At 38.0% G+C, this 20474-nt stretch overlaps 1 protein-coding gene across 2 annotated transcripts; it reads left to right on the forward strand.

Moving 5' to 3' along the window:
• The first annotated feature begins 11718 nt into the window (after positions 1-11718).
• On the forward strand, positions 11719-14852 carry LOC121781087 (uncharacterized protein At2g39795, mitochondrial-like). 2 transcript variants are annotated; one of them, XM_042178781.1, is made up of 4 exons: positions 11719-11986; positions 12584-12912; positions 13052-13215; positions 13522-14852. In XM_042178781.1, exons 1-3 carry the CDS (start codon positions 11765-11767, stop codon positions 13209-13211), a joined length of 711 nt encoding a protein of 236 aa, XP_042034715.1. In that variant the 5' UTR covers positions 11719-11764; the 3' UTR covers positions 13212-13215; positions 13522-14852. The 2 variants fall into 2 exon arrangements, with proteins under 2 accessions (XP_042034715.1, XP_042034716.1); XM_042178782.1 differs by having other exon boundaries at positions 13052-13211.
• Positions 14853-20474: the final 5622 nt, after the last annotated feature.

The following is a 20474-nucleotide window of genomic DNA, read 5'->3' on the forward strand; positions in this document are numbered from 1 at the left end:
CTACGTCTCTGGTGAAGCAGCACCGCTATCAGCAGAGCTCCGGTGAACTGGATGGAGGAGAGGGCAGAGCTTTCGACATAAAATCAATGCACAGAGAGAGAGAGCTTATGATGATATGTATGCTTGTGAATTGGTGTGGAATGCATGGAATGGCTAGCCTATTTATAGGTCCAGTCCACTGCAGGGGGTCAACAGCCATGATGGTTGTCATCATGGTGAGTCAGTAACCGCCGAGCATTACAAGGCGTTACAAACCGTTACGGAACTGGAGAGGCTGATCCTGAACAGACGTTCACGACGTGGACTTCATCACGTGTCAGTCACGTTGGCTTTACCGCGCCATACTGATGAGGTGTCATCCCCCTTGGCTCGCTGACGTGGAAGCGGTGGTGGTTTTAAAGGAGCTAGACCAGCCTCGGGTCGAACCCAAGCACCGAGCCCCACGACCAGGCCCAAAGAACAGTCCAAAGACCACCCAAAGATCAATTGCCAAGATTCATGTCCAAGTCCAAGTGCAAGGACACGGATATGGACACGAGCACGGGCTCAGGCTCGAAGCTCGCGGCGGGGTGGGCGGCGGCACACGCGTGTCGGCGCTACAGCCATCTTAGTCCACTAGAATTATTACATGTAATAATCCTACTTATTAAATACTTGTTTAATGAGCTTATTACTTTCAATGTGGGATAATTAACTCACTTAATTAATCACATGAGTTCTCTCATAGCTTAATTAAATAGCTCGCAATTTTGCACGACTTTAATCCATTATTTCTCACTCATCGGGAATCGGATTTGAGAAAATGAATATACCACGGTCATCTACTCCGAACGTAGATCGACGCTATATCATTTAATTTCATAAAATTAAATGTCTCGTCGGAAGTATTATTGGTCAAAGTCCTTTGACCGAGCATACGATTCCAACTATCCCCCACGTGAGTGGAAATAGCCAAATGCATATGCATGCAGACACAAGCTCAACCCTCGAGAGGTATATAAGGATATGTGTTTGTTGGCTTTGAACCATCCATAGTCAACACCATCGGATACACAGGCGGCCTAGTAGCGCGATGCTTTGAACTATTCCTCCACGGCGTGCACCGAGACAATGGTGTTAACACTTAAACACCTCAACCTCATCCGTTCTCACATTTTGTGTCCTTTGCGGCCTTGGACACCACTTTGGATTCATAAGTGTGTCATTTGAAGCGGTCACACTTCACACTTACATAAGTGATTCCTAATCGAGTATCTTGCCCTACTCGGTCTCCTTGAGAACTCAATCTCCTCGATATCCTTAGGGGTCATTAAAAGTCATAGACTTAGCCTCACCACTAGGCAAGTTTTTCAACACTCTATTGCTCTCTAGGGAATAGATATAGATGAGTGTTTCACACGAACTCTCATAGCTTAGTTGTCCCATTGAACCAAGTTTTTGGGATCTCCAGTCATCATGGTTGGGTTACCACTATGACAATTCTTTAGTTTGTGGATTTTAAACCCATTATCTCTAGCAATTTATTCATTTGATCACGGTTTAACCCTTTGGTTAGCGGATCCGCTAGATTATCTATTGACTTCACATAGTAAATTGTAATCACCTTTGTTGTAATCAAATGTCTCACGGTATTATGTCGTCGACGTATATGTCGAGACTTACCATTATAGAAGCCATTGTTTGCCCTTCCAATAGCAGCTTGGCTATCACAGTGGATCATCACTGGTGGCACTAGCTTAGACCAACATGGAATATCTTCAAGGAAGTTCTTAAGCCACTCAGCTTCCTCACCGGCTTTATCTAAAGCTATGAATTCCGATTCCATTGTTGATCGGGCTATACAAGTCTGTTTCGTGGATTTCCACGATACAACACCCCCTATTGTAAAGACGTATCCACTTATTGAAAGTGAGTCCTTATTGTCGGATATCAAATTTGTGTCACAGTACCCTACAAGTACCGGGGGTATCTCGAGAAGTGTAGCCTATGATTTTGAGTATGTTTTAAGTATCTCAAAACCCTTACAAGAGCTCTCCAATGCTCTCAGCTTGGATTGATCGTGTAACGATTCAACTTGTTCACGGCACAAGCAATGTCAGGTCGAGTGCAATTAGTCAAGTACATAATGCACCCGATGACCCGTGCATACTCTTCTTGTGCAATGGGCTCACCTTTGTTCTTGCTCAAGTGAACGTCGAGTTCAATAGGAGTCTTAACCGGCGCGCCATCATAGGCATTGAATTTCTTCAATATTTTCTCAACATAATGCGATTGTGTTAAGATGATTCCATCAGAAGTTCTTAGAATCTTCATTCCAAGAATTACATCGGCTAGACTCGTGTCTTTCATGTCAAAATTTCTCTTTAACATGACCTTTGTATCGTTAATCACTTGAGTGTTACTACCCAAGATTAACATATCATCAACGTATAGACACAGTATAACGTGACCATTATTAGTGCTTTTAATGTAGACACATGTGTCGCATTCGTTGATTTAAACCTATTTGATAACATCACATTATCAAACTTCAAGTGCCATTGCAACGGCGCTTGTTTCAATCCATATAAGGACTTTACGAGTTTGCATACCTTTCTCTCTTGTCCAGGTACTACAAACCTTTCGGTTGTTCCATATAGATTTCATCTTCTAATTCACCATTTAGAAACACAGTCTTTACATCCATTTGATGAATCTCAAGATTGTGCAATGCAGCAATAGCGAGATGCACTCGGATAGATGTAATCCTTGTTAGAGGTGAATAGATATCGAAGAAGTCGTGTCCTTCCTTTTGTTTAAAACCCTTTACTACTAGTCGGGCTTTATATTTATCAACTGTTCCATCGGCCTTAAATTTCACTTTGAACAGCTTCTCTCCAATGTAGCCCGTCTGGGCCATCAAAGGCTACTTTTATAGATGTTGGTTCTTCATCTAACATAAAAGCAATATAGTCAGGACCAAATGGTTTTGGTGTTCTGACCCTACTACCACGTCTTAGTACTATATCATTTGGATCGGGCCTTGCACGCTTGTGCGATTCAGGTTCTTTATCCACTGATTTGGAACTAGTGGCTTCTTCTTCAATTCTTGTCTCAGAATTGGTTGCGACCTCTTCTTTGTCCTTGCAAGGAAATGTATTTTCAAGAAATACGGCATTCCTTCACTCGATTGTTGTTCCTACTGTTATAGTCGATATTTCAGACTTGTGAACAACGAATCGATATGCACTACTGTTAAGTGCATATCCAATGAAGATACAATCAACTGTTTTAGGGCCAATTGTAACTTCTTTGGGCCGGGGAACCATTACCTTCGCCAAACACCCCCACACTTTGAGGTATTTGTAGGATGGTTTTCTTCATTTCAACAACTTATAAGGAGTGATGTCCTTTCCTTTTGGTGGGATTTTGTTTAGGATATAGTTGGCTGTCAAGATAGCCTCCTCCCACATGTTATGGGGCAATCCTGAACTAAGTAGCAGCGCAGTCATCATCTCTTTTAGAGTTCGATTTTTGCATTATGCAACACCATTAGATTGTGGTGAGTATGAACCAGTTGTTTGATGAATTATACCACTTGCGTTGCATAACTCCTCAAACGGAGCTATATATTCGCCTCCTCTATCACTTCGAATCGTTTTGATTTTACAACCGAGTTGATTCTCAACTTCGTTCTTATAATTTTTGAACGCTTCAATTGCTTCATTTTTACTTCTTAAAAGATAAATTTAGCAATACCTTGTGCAATCATCTATGAAAGTGATAAAGTACTTTTTACCACCTCTAGTTTGCACAAGCCTTAAATCACATACATCCGTGTGAATTAATTCAAGGGGTTTTGTTTTACATTCAACCGAGTGAAACGGTAACTTAGTCATTTTAGCTTCAAGACATATTTCACATTTTTCTTGGGTATCCACTTCATTAGCCTTTAGTAAATCTAAATTTACTAATATTTTAATGGCTTTTGAATTTACATGTCCCAATCTACAATACCACAAATTTGAACACTCAGTCAAGTAAGAGGAAGTAGATGCTTTATTATTATTAGCCAATGGCTTTGGAACAAGGCGTGTAGCCACACTAAGCTTGAAAAGTCCATCGGTTACAAAACCTTTTCCGAGGGACTTCCCAAACTTATACAATGCAAACCTATCATACTCAAATACAAGTTTAAACCCCTTATTAACTAGTATTGATCCTGACACTAGGTTCTTGCGGATGTCCAGGACATGCAACACATCCTTCAAAGTTATCGTGACGTCGAACGGCATCATGAGGATCACATTTCCAATGCCGAGGACCTCGGACGATGTTTGATTCCCCATGTTGATCTTCTTCCCTTCAACAGCAGTGTAGGAGGCAAACTTGCTTTTGTCGAAGCAGACATGAGCAGTAGCACCGGTGTCAATGTACCAGCCAAACTTGTTATCAACAAGGTTCACTTCTTTGGTGACCACAACAACGAGGTCATTCTCATCTCAGTCCTTGAACTCCTTCTCAACGACGAGGGCAACCGGCTTCTTCTTCTTGCTGCGGCAGTCTTTGGCAAAATGGCCAGATTTGCCACATTTGTAGCAATCGCCTTCAAACTTCTTTGCATGTTGTTTTCCCTTCCATTTGTCCTTTTGACTTGGGCGATGGCGTTTGTTGGAGGGACCGCCCCGCTCCAACAGGTTGGCTTTTGCTTCAAGTGGGCTAAAGCCCTTAGCCTTTTGATCGTTTTTGCGCACATCAGCTTCAGTGCTCAGTTTCACAATCAAGTTTTCGAGAGTCATCTTCTTTCGCTTGTGTTTGAGGTAGCTCTTGAAGTCCTTCCAACTAGGAGAAAGCATCTCAATGATCGTGCACCTTGTGAATTTGTCGGGCAAGGTCATCCCTTCAGCCACAAGTGCGTGGATGAGCATTTGGAACTCTTGAACTTGTTCCATGACAGGTCGGGAGTCGACCATTTTGTAGTCCAAAAATTTGGCTACTACAACATTTTCAGTACCTGCTGCATCGTCGATACTATACTTCTTTTCTAGGCTTTCCCACTTCTCTTTTGATGTGTTTACAATGGAGTATACATTGTACAAACTATCATCTAAATTACTTAGAATGAAATTTTTACAAAGATAATATCTTTTTCGCCAAGCTTCATAGTCCGTCATGACTTCGATCCTTGTCTCTTGATTACTTGGCACAGGAGACTCGTCTTCCATGAGGAAATTCACGATGTCCAATGTCGTTAAATAAAACAACATCTTTTGGTGCCACCTTTTGAAGTCAGATCCTCCAAATTTTTGTGACTTCTCGGCAGGAGACATCATTCTTGGTGCCAAAGGTGACGCAGTTGGTACATGAAAGGAACCAATCCTGATGCCCCCGAAGGAGCCAACAACTTGGTTGGGCATAGAGCCCCCACCATTCATGTTGGGCATAGATCCCGCCATGGTCACACCGGCCCCGAAGGAACCGGCACCCGTGTTAGACCCGAAGGCCCCAACACTCGATCCAATAAAGGATCCGATGGAACTACTAAAAGTGGAACCAACCGACCCACTCGAGGTGGATCCAACAGTGGGCCCAAAGGGGTTAACAAAGTCCCAAGGGGTTGTTGATGAAGATGGACAGAACCCGGAGGTATGCATCATCGATAGAATCGACGACGTGTTGATCGGTGCAGTGGTCGACATGGTGAGTGGAGTTGTTGCAGCGGTGGTGGTGGCAGCGACCGTGTTTGATTCAGTCGACATCTCCAGCAAAGGTGTTAAGTTTCGAAAGTTTTTAAGTTCAGTTATGTCCAAATTCCTTCAAAGGCAAGTTTTATCTCGTCTTGCGATTGTTGGTTTTCTGGGATTATAAGAGATAAACACTAGTCGGGCGTAATATAACCCAAAAGAAGGAATACAAAAGAACAACTAAAACGAAATTACAAAGTGGAAATCGAAACAGTAAACCGTAAACAGAAGCTAGCCGGGTCGATGAGTCCTCTTTCCGCAAGACGAGATACGCTCCGGTAGTGCTCTCGGATTGGCGTTTCGTCCCCAAAGATAAAACGGCTACGTCTCTGGTGAGGCAGCACCACTATCAGCAGAGCTCCGGCGAACTGGATGGAGGAGAGAGCAGAGCTTTAGACAGAAAAACAATGCACAGAGAGAGAGCTTATGATACTATGTATGCTTGTGAATTGGTGTGGAATGGCTAGCCTATTTATAGGCTCAGTCCACTGCATGGGGTCAACAACCATGATGGCTATCATCATGGTGAGTCAATAACCGCCGAGCGTTACAAGGCGTTACGGAACTAGAGAGGCTGGTCCTGGACGGACGCATCGGGACACGCTGCGCGTCTAGGTTCATTCACGACGTGTCAGCCACGTTGGCTTTACCGCGTCATACTGATGAGGTGTCATCCCGCTTGACTCGCTGACGTGGAAGCGGTGGTGGTCTAAAAAGAACTAGAACAGCCTCGGGTCGAACCCAAGCACCGAGCCCCACGACCAGGCCCAAAGACCACCCAAAGACCAATTGCCAAGGTCCAAGTCCAAAGACACGAGCACGAGCACGGGCTCGGGCTCGCTGCTCGCGGCGGGGCGGGCGGCGGCGCGCACGTGTGCGCGCGTGTGGGCTCTACAGCCCATCTTAGTCCACTAGAATTATTACATGTAATAATCCTACTTATTAAATACTTGTTTAATAAGCTTGTTACTTTCAATGTGTGATAATTAACTCACTTAATTAATCCAATGAGTTCTCTCATAGCTCAATTAAATAGCTCGCAATTTTATACGACTTTAATCCATTATTTCTCACTCACCGGGAATCGGATTTGAGAAAATGAATATACCACAGTCATCTACTCCGAACGTAGATCGACGCTATATCATTTAATTTCATAAAATTAAATGTCTCGTTGGAAGTATTATTGGTCAAAGTCCTTTGACCGGGCATACGATTCCAACATATTCCTGTTGCAGCTGAGCTCCGGCGAAGCTGAGAAGGAGGATTAGGGATTGGAGGAACAAAATCCGAGGGGGGTTTTCATGTTTAGAATTTTGGGGATTGGAAGATCAGTTTTGCGAGGGAGATTTCAGATTGAAAGAAGAAAGTAGTATTAAAAGAGGAGGGGAGGAGATACAAATAAAAGGTCACTTACTTAAATAAAGTGTCGATAATTTCCTTACTATTTCCTCTTAAATTGCCCTTTTTATATTTGTAAACATACCACTATAAACGTTTTTGGTTATTTCCAATTATATAAACTTTTACTTATGGAACGGCTATTACTTTAGGAAAGTTCAAATTGAATTGAGATATAAAATTTTATTTAACAAATCTATAAAACGCTATCAGATTTTAAAATAATATGTTTAGAATTTTTAACTTATTTCTTATGGCTAATTCGTTTTTAAAACATTTAAATTTTCAAACTCATGTATTATAACACTTCAAGCAACGTTCACAATTAACATTATTAGAGTCGACTTAATAATTATCAATTTAAATTATTTTTATTATTATATTATTATATTTAATTTGTTTCATGATTTTTGTGTGAAGATTTAGAGTATGCTAGAAAATCTATTTAATGGTGATCAATTAGTTGGATAATGTCATTTTTATAATTTATCTTCCTAGTATTTATTTAAAAATAAAATAATTAAACATAAAAAACTATTACTTTATCTGTCCATGAAAAGTACTATCTCCATCCCATATTACTCGCCCTTTTCATGTTAGATCATAAATTTGAAATTGATTTTTTAGTATAATTAAATTAATATTGTAAGTGTAACGAGAAACCACTTAAAAATGGAACACTTAATTAACTATAATAGTATAAATTAAATATTTTAATTCTTACTTCAAATATAAATAGTGTAAATAGTTTGGGATGAGCCAAAATAGAAAAGTGTGAATAACATTAGTCCGTCCCTGAAAAGTATAAACTTTCTAATATTTGGAATATTTAAACCACACATTACATCTAATACAACATTTTATTTACAACTTATATCATTACACTACACACTTAATAATATGAATTCTATCTACTAACACTGCTTACACTACCCTTTATTTCCATATCTCTTACTTTACCGATTATACATTAAAACTCATGTTAAATCAAATGTTCATATTTTTGAAGGAGGGACGGAATATCATCTTAACTTGTTTTTAAATATTATAGATTATGTTTAATTTTAAGGGAAATTGGTCCCTAAAATCATAAACTTTATCTAAAATTTGGTATTTTCCACGAATTTTAAAATTAGTACTCCCTTCGTTCCCTCATAGTTGAGTCATTTTTCCATTTTGGGAAGTTCCATCATAGTTGAGTCATTTCCATATATATAATACTTTTCTATCGCTCTTACTTTGCTTTCTCTTACTTTATTTTCTCTACTTTATTCACTTTCTACTTTATTCTCTCTACATTTTTCTCTTTCTTACCTTTTACTCTATCTACTTAACACGCTAACCATCCATTTCTTAAACTCCGTGCCCAAAAAGTTTCACCTCAACTATGAGGGAACGGAGGGAGTATATAAGATTACAAACTTGACACTTTGTTTGGTATTTGTGTATGTCAATTACTATATTTGACTAACTTACTAAGCTTTTTTTTTATCATACTTGACACAATCAAATCAACGTGATTTTCAACGTGACTTTTTTATCCAGTTTGAACTTAAAAGTGGTTTAAAATATCATAAAAAGTATTAAAGTTGCCTACGTAAAATAAGATGTTGATGAAAATATCTTATTTGAGTAAGTTTGAGAAATACCAAACAAAATGCAAAGTTTATGATATTATAGACCAATTTCAAAGTTCATGGGAAATACCAAATTTTAGGTAAAATTTATTGTTTTAGAGACCAATATTCCTAATTTTAACTTCATGATCTTTGAGTGAAGAGATATAGACAGAGTACTATATTATATTAGTATTATCAATTCAGTATAATTTAATTTCATAGTTTTTAAATTTTATTAATGAAACTAAAATTTTGAAATTTTTAATAATTAAAAGAAAATTCGAATACTACACTCATTGCACAGACACACACTCACTACACACTACCTAATACTCCATATGTCCTTGACATTATTCTTTTACTTTACTCTTTCTTCACTTTAACTATTTATTATTATTATTATTATTATTATTATTATTATTATTATCTTCAAACACGTGCAAAAATAATATTTCATAATTAATGGGACATAGGTATATCATATCTAAACTATAGGAAAATATCATACTCAATACTAGAGAAAGAAAATATCATAATGAATACTCAAGTACCCCCAATCGTATGAAAGTCCAAAAAGGCACTCGTGCCTTCAGAGCATTTTATATAAAAAATTAGTTTAAATATTGAAAAGTATCAATAATGTGATTATACTCTAAAGTTTAAAGATCTCCATGATATTTTGAAAAGTCTAAGGACTGTTTATGTTAGAATTTGAAAGTTCAAGTACCGACAATAATTAGTTCACTTTAAATAAAAAGAAAATATGGTGGTAGAAGTGGAAGATTGAGGAAAGAGGAGGAGCAAAAATCAAGTGCAGTGAAAGTACAAGAGTAAAATTAGGGCAGAATTCCACGAATGGACGTTATGGAGGAACTTATCCGCCATTTGTACCTGAAAAAAAACGTTTCCAGATAAGGGAAAGACGCGTCAGGCTATCGCGTGTTTAAACTAAACACGCATGAGGCTCTCGCGTGTTTAGTAAACACGCATCACGCTCTAGCGTGTTTCAATTAAACACGCATCACGCTCTCGCGTGTTTGCCTTGGATGAAAACCGAAGCTTCTGCCCTCTTTCTTCACTCCAGCGCTCCCCCTCTGCACGCGAGAAATCGACGAAAATCGAAGTGAATCCGACATCTAGCTGCTCCCAAATCTCTTTTAAGTGTTGTTAGATAAGTTTTTACCCTTAATTTCATTTTTTGTTGGTTATAGATTTAGGGTTCAAGAGTTGAAATTTTTGGTTGAATTGTGATGAATTTGTGAAGAATTTTTGGATGGAATTGTGATGAATTTGGGAATTATTGAAATTGGTGTCGAATTTTTGTCGAATTATTGAAATTGGTTTCGAATATTGGGTGTTGGGATGAATTTGTGATGAAGTTTTGTTGAATTGTGATGAATTTGTGAATTATTGAAATTGGGGTTGAATTTTTGTTTAATTATTGAAATTGGTGTCGAATGTTGTTAATTGTTGATTATATTAGGATGTCGCGATATGGACCAGAAGATCCTTCTATATGTCTCGGATTATCCTCATCTCAATACCACATATCTTCTTCACCCACTCCATGGTCTTCTGAAACGTAACCTCGGCTGCCTTCACATGGTAATGATCGAAAAAATGGTAACCCTTCAGGCACATAGTTGGGAACAGGTTGCTCCCCACGAACAGATGGTTGTACATAATTCTCAATCATCATTTCAAGTGTCTCGTCGTCTGTAGAATCTTCACATGATTCTGCACTATAATCAAGATCACTTGGTTGAGAACCATCGGAACCATCACAATCAGAACCATCTAAACCAGCACAATTATCAGAACCATCTAAACCAGCACAATTATCAGAACCATCTGAACCATCACAATTATCAGAACCATCACAATTATCTAAACCATCTGAACCATCATAACCATCACATGTCACATTTGGTACATCTAGTTGTTCATCAACCTCCCTCCCAAATGTGTTGAATTCAGTGCTATGATATTCATCATCCCTCCTAGATGTCCCGACATCAAAACTATGATAATCATCTCTCCTAGACGTTCCAACATCATGCTGAGTGATAGGTGGTTCAAATTGCAACGCAGTAGTCACAGGAGTATATTCAATAAAAAGTTCAATTTGACGTGGATTTTCAGCAAATATATACTCCAACAAATTATCATCCACTGGTGTAGCTATATAATTCACCACTCCACTAAAAACCACAGGATGCCTCCATGTTAAATTAATCGTATGTGCATCTAAATCAATTCCAATTTTTTCACATATCATTGAAACTAGTTGATAATAAGATATCTTTTCATTCAATATAATAAATTATTTTGCACGAGGGGGATCATAAGCAACACTCAAACCTGGGAGCTGAATAATTTTCCCATCCCAATATAAACTCACAAACACCATCACACCTGCAAAATAAGTACGATAAACATCATATACTCTAAATTCAACCAAATTCAACAAAAAAATTTAAAACACCATGAACCCTAAATCTTATACCCAACTAAAATATACCAAAAATAACTGAAACAAAGGGTAGAAAGTTACCTAACAACACTTCAAATTGGAATGGGAGCAGCTAAATGTCGGATTAGGGTTCGATTTTTGCTGGTTGGGATGAATGGGGACGAAGCAGAGCAGTTTTCGCGTTCTGTGAGAGGCAGAAAGCAGAAGCAGCAGCCTAGACTGAATTTTGTATCCAAGGGAGACATGCATCAGCTTATTGCGTGTATACATTGAAACACGCTTGAGCCTCTCGCGTGTATAAATTCAAACACGCATGAGCCGAACGCGTGTTTAATTGAAACATGCATGAGCCTAACGCGTGTTTACTATGGATACACACGTGAGCTTCTCACGTCTTTCCCCTCTCTGAAAACATTTTTTTTGCGGGAACAAACGACGGATACTACCTCCCAGGAGGTCCATTCGTGGAATTTGGCCGTAAAATTAGTGAAAGTGTAAAACCTTCTTCTTCTTTCGTAAAACCCTTCTTCTCCTTCTTGCTGAATACGATGGGAGGAAATGGAGCTTTGATGAGGTCACTGCTTAATTCATTTTCTCCTTCCATTATCCGCCATCGCAGTTTAATTCGTCAATTCTCCTATTCCGATGCTATTCAATCTCAATCTCAATCATCATCATCACCGTCTCCTTCTTCGCCATTCGAATCCAGACTGCGTACCATTCTTCGCAATGAGATTCAATACCAGTACGATTATGCTCCTCCTCATCAGGTGCTTTACTATTTAACAACATCAATTACTCAATGTTTCACACTTTGCTCTTCATATCTGTTCATGAATCCGATTCTGTGTATGTGAGATGAGGGGGAACAGCTTCTCAAGAGAAAATTCCGTCAATTTGAATTAGGTTTCCGTGTTTGGTGTGTCGATTCATGTATATTTGTGATCCGGTGGTGTTGTGTTTCTCTCACTTAAGGTTCTGATAGCTCTTCAGCAGAATTGCTCTATCCGTGAGACATAGCAACATGATGCATTATCTTATTGAATTTAAGCTGATATACGCAAAGATAAGTTGATTCAATCTCTAAGGCTGCACCTTTCGAAGATGGATGTACACTATGACATTTCTCTTCCATATTGTTTGCATCTATGTGTTTGAATTCCCTATTAATCAGATGTATTGATTGCCTATGAACTCAAAGTAAAAGGATTTTTCTTGTTTATGGCAGACTTCTTTCCGTCCCTGCACTCCAGGGATGGATGAAGGATAATTTTCAAATTCAAACCAACTAAATTTGCTAACGTTCACCATCCCAGGCTCTCGAATTTGCTTCCTGACTTGTATTTATCGTTCATGCTCCATTGCAGCCTGTTACAGAGTTCGAGAGATTTTCAGTGGAAGATCAGCCTGGTCAGCAGTGGATTACACTGAGGGCCAAATCAGCTGAGGATGAGAATATTAAGATTGAAGCAACCATGTTCGATGGTTCCATCCTTGAACCAAAATCTGACGATGAGGACACTGAGGAAGTCGTGCGGCTTCACATTAGCATGCTAGTTGATATATGGAAAGGAAAAGAAACTGATTCCATGGAATTTGTCTGCTCAGCATGGCCTTATTCTCTGGAGATTCAGAAGGTTTACATGTTCAAGCAAGATAACTCTCCAGCTCAACCTTACATGGGTCCTGATATGAAGTATGGGATTTGCTCTTTTCATCTATGTTAAAGGATTAGTTTTCCTCAAATTTCCTTCCAATTAGTTACTGCTCGTTATTAATACATAATTGGTTGGATTTATGTAACCAAATTCTCACTGTTCACCTGTTATTTGCAGGAATTTGAGCAATAAGCTACGAACTGGATTCTACGAGTTCCTGAATTATAGAGGGATAAACAGTGATCTTTCAAGATTCCTGCATCAATATATGATGAACAAAGACAGAATTGAGCTTTTACATTGGTTGGGGAAAGTCCAATCATATATCGAAAAATAGGAAGGTCTTGTTGATCCTTACTGTTGGTCATCCAAAATAATTAGGATATGGAATTGGATTCTTTTGGGTTTATGGCATCTGTTTGCTTTAGTGGTTTGTGGAATGTGTTTCCTTTCATTATGGAAAATAATAGATAATGGGGAAATTTGGAATATATCAAGACTTCAGTGGAATATCATTTTGGATAGCTATACTTAATCTTATTCTCGTTCCCATTAGATTTATATTAACATTCAACTTCTGCAAGTACATTAGTTATTGAAAAAGCTGTGCTTTTACTGAGCTTGCTTTGATTGTACACGCTTTTCAGATAGATCCAGTACCTCCACAATGAATCACGAGCTAAACAAGAGAAGATAGAATTTTGATTTACCAAGCAATGGCAAATCCTTGAGGATGAGGCTATATAATCTTCAGATGTGAACTAGTTTTTAACAGAGTTACAAATCTTATCAAGATTCTTGAACAAAATGCATCTCACCAAACAACAACAGATCCAGAGCATGCCAAGAAGGTATGTACAAACAATACTCACAGCTCCAGATCATCCCAAAATCGCTCAAAGTCAATGCCGAAACCTACTAAGGAGAGTATGATTGTGTCCATGAACTTTTTCTTCTTTATTACTGAGAGAATGTAATTCACCTGCACAATATCAAGCAAGCTTGGGGTTTAGATCATTTCAAGTGTGCATGGTGATTTTTGCTAGCTATACGCTTTCAGTTGTTTATTACCTACCGTTGGAAGGAGGCTGCCAACATTACTTAGCTTCGACTCGATGCCCCAAATGTGGAACGCTGGAAGACCAGGGACTTCAATGTTTCTTGTGCTTGAGATTTCACAGAGTCCACCTACAGGAAAACATAGAGTTAACCCTGAGGAAAACGAATACAGAACTCCACAAATCCATGTAAGTCACACATCTCTCTCTCTCTCTCACACACACACAATTTTCACAACTTCTTGAATATGATAAGGCCATAGTGTAACTTACAGCTTCAGAATTTGGATGGTGAGCATCTTTTACATAATTTAACACCATATGTCTAATCTCTATTTGGAATCAGAATAATGCAATTTGAGAATTATGTACGCCCAGTTTTCGTTCCGCCAACTGATCAAGTTATTTTTACTCATGCCAACCATGATGATCCCTGCTATTAGGTGATCCTGACAAAATAAGTCATTCCCAACTATAGTAATATTGTAAGTCAAAGCAGTGAGTTTGTAAGACATAATAACATATGCACTATCAGATGATACTCTCACTTCTCAGTACCTACAGAGTTCTCCATTAGCAAGTACTTATCATGTAGATAATAGTTAACTTCTAACCTAGATAGACCCCTTCTGTCAATGCCTCAACATCTATGCCAAACCTGACTTCTCCTTATTTTTTTGCTGCCAGATATGATGTGTGATTACATCTTATATTCTTTGGTGTACATAGGACCACCCATAATTTACCCATACGACATGCCTAGCAACATAGCATGAGATATTTATAGCTCTCTACATCTTGTCATGTGGCAAACAATTGATATCCCTCAAAGAAAACTCTACAGGCTCTATCTTCATGTTTTTCGGCAGCAGCTCATGACTATTTAAACATTTCCCTTCATTAGAACTTTGAAGTCGACAGCTATTCTATTATCAGCATATCAGAAAATATTATATCCAGGATATTGTCATCAGTAATCCGGATGATGTACGGAATCTCCACCTTTTTAATATAGTAGCCAGAATTTCCCACCATGAAAACATGACACAACAGACCATATAGAGCAAAACTTTCCATATTTAGAATTGGTCTTGTAGAACAGTAAAATATAGATATAAGCCGAAAAGTATATAGACATAGTAGAGAAAGTAGTAGTGTATTTGGTGTATTTTATTACTCAACACAGGCCACATATATATAGTACAAGAGACTAAGCTAGGCTATGTCACATCACCGATGTGGGACAAAATACTAATATTCTTAACAGGTCTAATTTTGGTTGACGGTCCAAAATAGTAAAACTAGTTTATTTTTTATGAACAAGATAGGTAATTGTGCCTAGAATAAATATCATGTCATTAACGTGTGATGATAAAATAACTTCTTTCAAGCATCAATTGAAGTGGAACCACAAAGAGATCAATGCCTCCATTATATCATTATATGGAGTAGCAAGCAAAAGTGTTAACCATGTTAAGTTATCACTTACATGAAGAAGTACTAATAAGTGAATTGATTTATCTTACCGGGGCACCTCCTTTGCGAGTTAGCATCTGGTATATACGTGTCAGGATTGATCTGTAGTAGTACTCTTTTGCATGTTGCTCAATTCGACATGAAGCATTAGTTCCTTTTAGGGGGCAATCTCCTTCATGACATCTCTCTTCACTTATGCAAGTCCAAGGAAGATGTTGCCCAATCCACATGATGATAGGTAAAAAATAATGTACAGTAGCGGATACCTCCCCTACATGCACGTGCACACACACGCACACCATATAGCTGGCGGGATACAACGAACATTTTTGCAGATAATAAAATCGGCATCGACTTGTGCTTACTCAAATAATGAAGTCATTTCCGGCGAGTTATATTAAGACTTAGGGGTCTGGAAAAATGGATGCATGACATTTTCCGTACAAAAGCAATAGTTTGGGGTTCAAATAAATACTCCCTCCATCTCAGCAATGATGACACATTTCTTGGTCGGTGCGAGATTTTAGGAGTTATTAGTTAGTGTGTTCAATTGGAGAGAACAAAATGGTTTTGTTAATTAATTGAAGAGAGAAAGTTGCTTTATTATTTCCAAAAATAGAAATGTGTCATCTTATCTAAGAAAAACTAATAGGAAAACGTGTCATCTTAAATGGAACGGAGCGAGTAATCTTTAAGTTCGGGATATTATTTACTCCCCCTATCCTCAAAAAAGCCTTACACGCCAGCGGCGGATGCATGCCCTTCCACCCGAAGGTCCGGGTGCGACCGCATGTGGCTGAACTAGGGTTTGATAGAACTAACTCCCTTCTGACACACGCTACAATAGTGATAGCCATCCCCTGCCCGATTGATTTCATCCACCGTCTTGGTTTCTAGTGCCGGCGCCGGAGCTTCTTCCAGCGACGCCATCACGCACCCTCTTCCTCGCCGCAGCCAACCGGCCACACCGCTTTCGGCCCTTACCAGCCGCCGCCGCCGCCTCAACAATAGCCGTTTTTGGGCCCAGCCACGGCCTCGGTGGGAGCCGAGGCTTCGGCTCTCAAGCTATCCCCGTCAGAGGCGACGGCTAGTAGCTACGGCCCCCCGGTGGGGGCCCTCCGTATTGGCGGCAGCCCCGTGGCGAGGAAGAGGGTGTATTTCATTACTCAACATATGGCGCATATATATAGTACAAGAGACTAAGCTAGATGTAACACAGCCGATGTGGGATACTCATATTCTATATGTGTCATCTTAGCCGAAACGAAGGGAGTATATTTTTAAAAATATATACGTAGTCAAAATTTCTGGGCTAAACAACCAATCAACCACACTCGTTCTGAGCCATCACTCGTCGGTTTTTCACCAATGGTGTATCTTTTTCTTCTTGACAGTGTGGAGGCGCCTAGTTGGAACGGTGCTAACTATATTTGCTCTGAAACTCCTTGTCCCTCGCTTCTCGATGAGCAATTTCAGTACATGGATAATCTTTTTTTAGTTGTCCAATAAGATGTTTATATGTTATATAGAATATGAGTATCCCACATCGCTGTGTTACGTCTAGCTTAGTCTCTTGTACAATATATGTGGTCTATGCTAATGAAATACACCCTCTTCCTCGCCGAGGGGCTGCTACAATACGAAGGCCCCCACCGGGAGGGCCGTAGCCGCCAGTACCGCCGCCTCCGATAGGGACAGCTTGAGAGCCGAAGCTTCGGCTACCACCCAGGCCTTGGCTGGGCCCAAAAAACGGCCATTGTTGAGAAGACGGCGAATGTAGTTGGTAAGGGCCGAAGTTAATTAATAATGTAATATCATATTCTGATCGTTATCATATCGTGTCAAATAAAATATTAGTAACTTACTATCATTAACGGTATGACTGATATTTTCTTGCACGACACAATAACCGCACGAACGGGCAAGAAGTTAATTGATTGGGACCTGATAAAAACCTGATGATTTCAAGGTGGGTTAGAGATTGACCTTATTGGGTTGGGTATTTATATCCTTAATCCTTATCAAGCTCAAACAAAAGAGATATACTCAAACAAAATCTTCTAGATATACTCAAACAAAAGAAAATATCATGCAGTTGATTTCTTCCGAACACTGCCCGAGGCCCTCGTTTGTATACATTCCATTCTGTAGTCGTATCTGTATAACAGAGCAGGACAGAAACATAGCTCACATCACAATTGAGCTTGAATGACGAGTTTATTGGCAATTTCTTTCCAACATGTAATCATATTTTGAAGTAAGTTCTTACTCATTTGTGCAAGACATATCCCAAATTGTTTAATTACATAATTTTGAAGCTAAAATTGTTGGTATTGGATAAACTTCTTTTGAATCTAAGGTTTTGAAAGTTTTGGTTTTCAAGAAATTTTGAATCTATCTTTTTTCACCCTTGTTGCACAAAAGAATTCAAAGTACGCGCACGCATCATATATATACACACACCAGGTTCTTTTTTCAGAAAAACCTAGGACTAAATCAGTTAGGTTCTAAAAAACTTTTCAGACACTCCATTGTTATCTCTAGTTGTGTATCTGCTTATTTGACCAAGCACTAAAAAGGTATATAACAGCATAATCAGATTTAGCAACACTCACTTTCTTTACATTATTGCACCAGCACAACTATAGCATTACTCGGAGTTGTAGAGTATTTTAGATTAGATGGAGGTGTGTGAAACAATAGAAAAACTTCTGTTTCTTTAAAAAATCACATTAGGTTCGTAATACCTCTGTCATGATGTTATCACCCTCCCGGAAGAGGAGCACCGGTGAGCAGGACACAATGTCTTGTAGAGTATTGCTTCAATGAAGAAAACAATTTGGACTCCTATTTTTTAAGTCTATGTCCTTCCACTTCACAAGATATTCTTTCCCATGTTCAACTTCCCTGAAATTAAGAATAACTAGTGTCACCATTTGTGCATCGCACGGCCAGATAATTTTCACATAGAAATGAGAAATAATATTATTATGTGGACTTTAAAAATTAAAATATATATATTGTAGAACAATAAAATATAGATATATGTGGAAAAGTATATATACATAGTAGAAAATAGTGGAAGGTGTATGTCATTACTCAACATAGGTCACATACATATAGTACAAGAGACTATGCTAGATGTAACACAACCGATGTGGGGTACTCATATTCTATAACATATAAACATCTTATTAGACAACTAAAAACTTAAAATGAAATAAGTTAGAACAGTTTTGGATCTTTAACATAGAGCAATCACACTTTAACAACATCTAATATTCGAACAGTGTTGGAAATCTAATATGCATATATATAACCACCATTTAAGTTAAAATATTAATATTTTTTATAAAATATTTGACATTTTCAATAACAATAAATAAATAGGATTCATGGTTTGGGGAGATAGATAGAAGGATGAAGTTTATCAAATTTCTGATGGATTTCATCCATTAAGAGCACTCACAATGGAATCGGCCCTCATCGGCTTACCATTGCAAGAGAAGGGCCGATGAGCAGCCCCTCCCTCCTCACGCCATATGCCCGATATCATGGCCTTGGCCTATGATAGGCCCTTCATTGCAGGGATAGGGTTGATCATCGACCCTTACTTTTTTATTTTTTTAAAATTTCTTTTTTTCCATATTTTCTCCTATAGATACCACATCTCATTGTATCTTTTTTTTTCAATATTGTAATACAACGAAGATTTGTACATTATATTATTTTTGCATTTTAATTTAACTAGTACCCGTACAATGCACGAATCTTATATGCGGCTATAGTTTGCAAGTAGTTAATTATACTATATTAATATTGATAATAATATAATTACGTAAATAATGATATGGATATACAATAAATGTAGACAAATAATTTAAAAATAATAATAATAATAATAATAATAATAATAATAATAATAATAATAATAATAATAATAATAATAATAATGCAAAACATATTACTATTACAACAAATTAATTTGGCATCAAAACGTTTAGGTGGGCTTTCAACTTTAGACTTTAACTCAATAATACTACTACATGCAAAAAGAAATAACAAACATAATACTATATTTTTAACAGTATGTACCTTAATTTCATCACTTACGGTCTCTTTCTCTAATTTTTTTTCGGTAGTCAAAATTTATGGGCTAAACAACCAATCAACCACACTCGTTCTGAGCCATCACATGTCGGTTCTTCACTAATAGTGCATCTTTTTCTTCTTGACGGTGTGGAGGCGCCTAGTTAGAACGGTGCTAACTATATTCGCTCTGACCCTCTTGACCTTCTCGTCCCTCGCTTCTCGATGAGCAATATCAATGCCTGAATAATATTTTTTTTTATGTCGAGAGTTGGTTTTTTCATAACCTTCACAAAGTAGTGTGATATTTATAGAAGATTGTAGCTGTTATATTGTATACCAATTTATTGCACTCCATAAATATCAATAAATATCAATGTAAATTGACTTAAATTTGTAGAACGTGAACCACCTTATGAGTTTCATTTTGCCCAATTGTTACTTTTGATCCATCATCATGTAACGTTTTTTTTGTTAAAAATGTTCAATGGCATTTTGATTAACTTTAAATATTGTAGTTTAATACTCTCTCCGCCCCACAAGAATATGCACTCTTTCCTTTTTAGTCCATCCCACAAGAATATGCATTTTCTAATTTTGGAAACTCTTTTTTTTCTCAAATGAGGCGAGACTCATTTTCCACTAACAATATTTTTATTACTTTTTCTCTCTACCTCTCTTATTTTACCCATTTTGTATTAAAACACATGCTGAATCCAAAGTGTATATTTTTTAGGGACGAAGGGAGTATTTAATTAGTGGAGAATAATTTCAATTATATGAGGTTTGTTTCGGTTTTTGTAATACTACTGTTATATTTTTTTTAATGGCATTAACATCTCTAGCTATTATGAGGATTATGAGATTTGCATGAATGTTAACACTATTTTCTTAATGGCATTAACATTTTTTAGCTACCCAAATATCCCTAAAAAACATATCTGATCTACCTAAAATGCCCTCAAAACTCGTTTTTT

This window comes from Salvia splendens, chromosome 20 (assembly GCF_004379255.2).
Source record: "Salvia splendens isolate huo1 chromosome 20, SspV2, whole genome shotgun sequence".
Classification (NCBI taxonomy): Eukaryota; Viridiplantae; Streptophyta; class Magnoliopsida; order Lamiales; family Lamiaceae; genus Salvia; species Salvia splendens.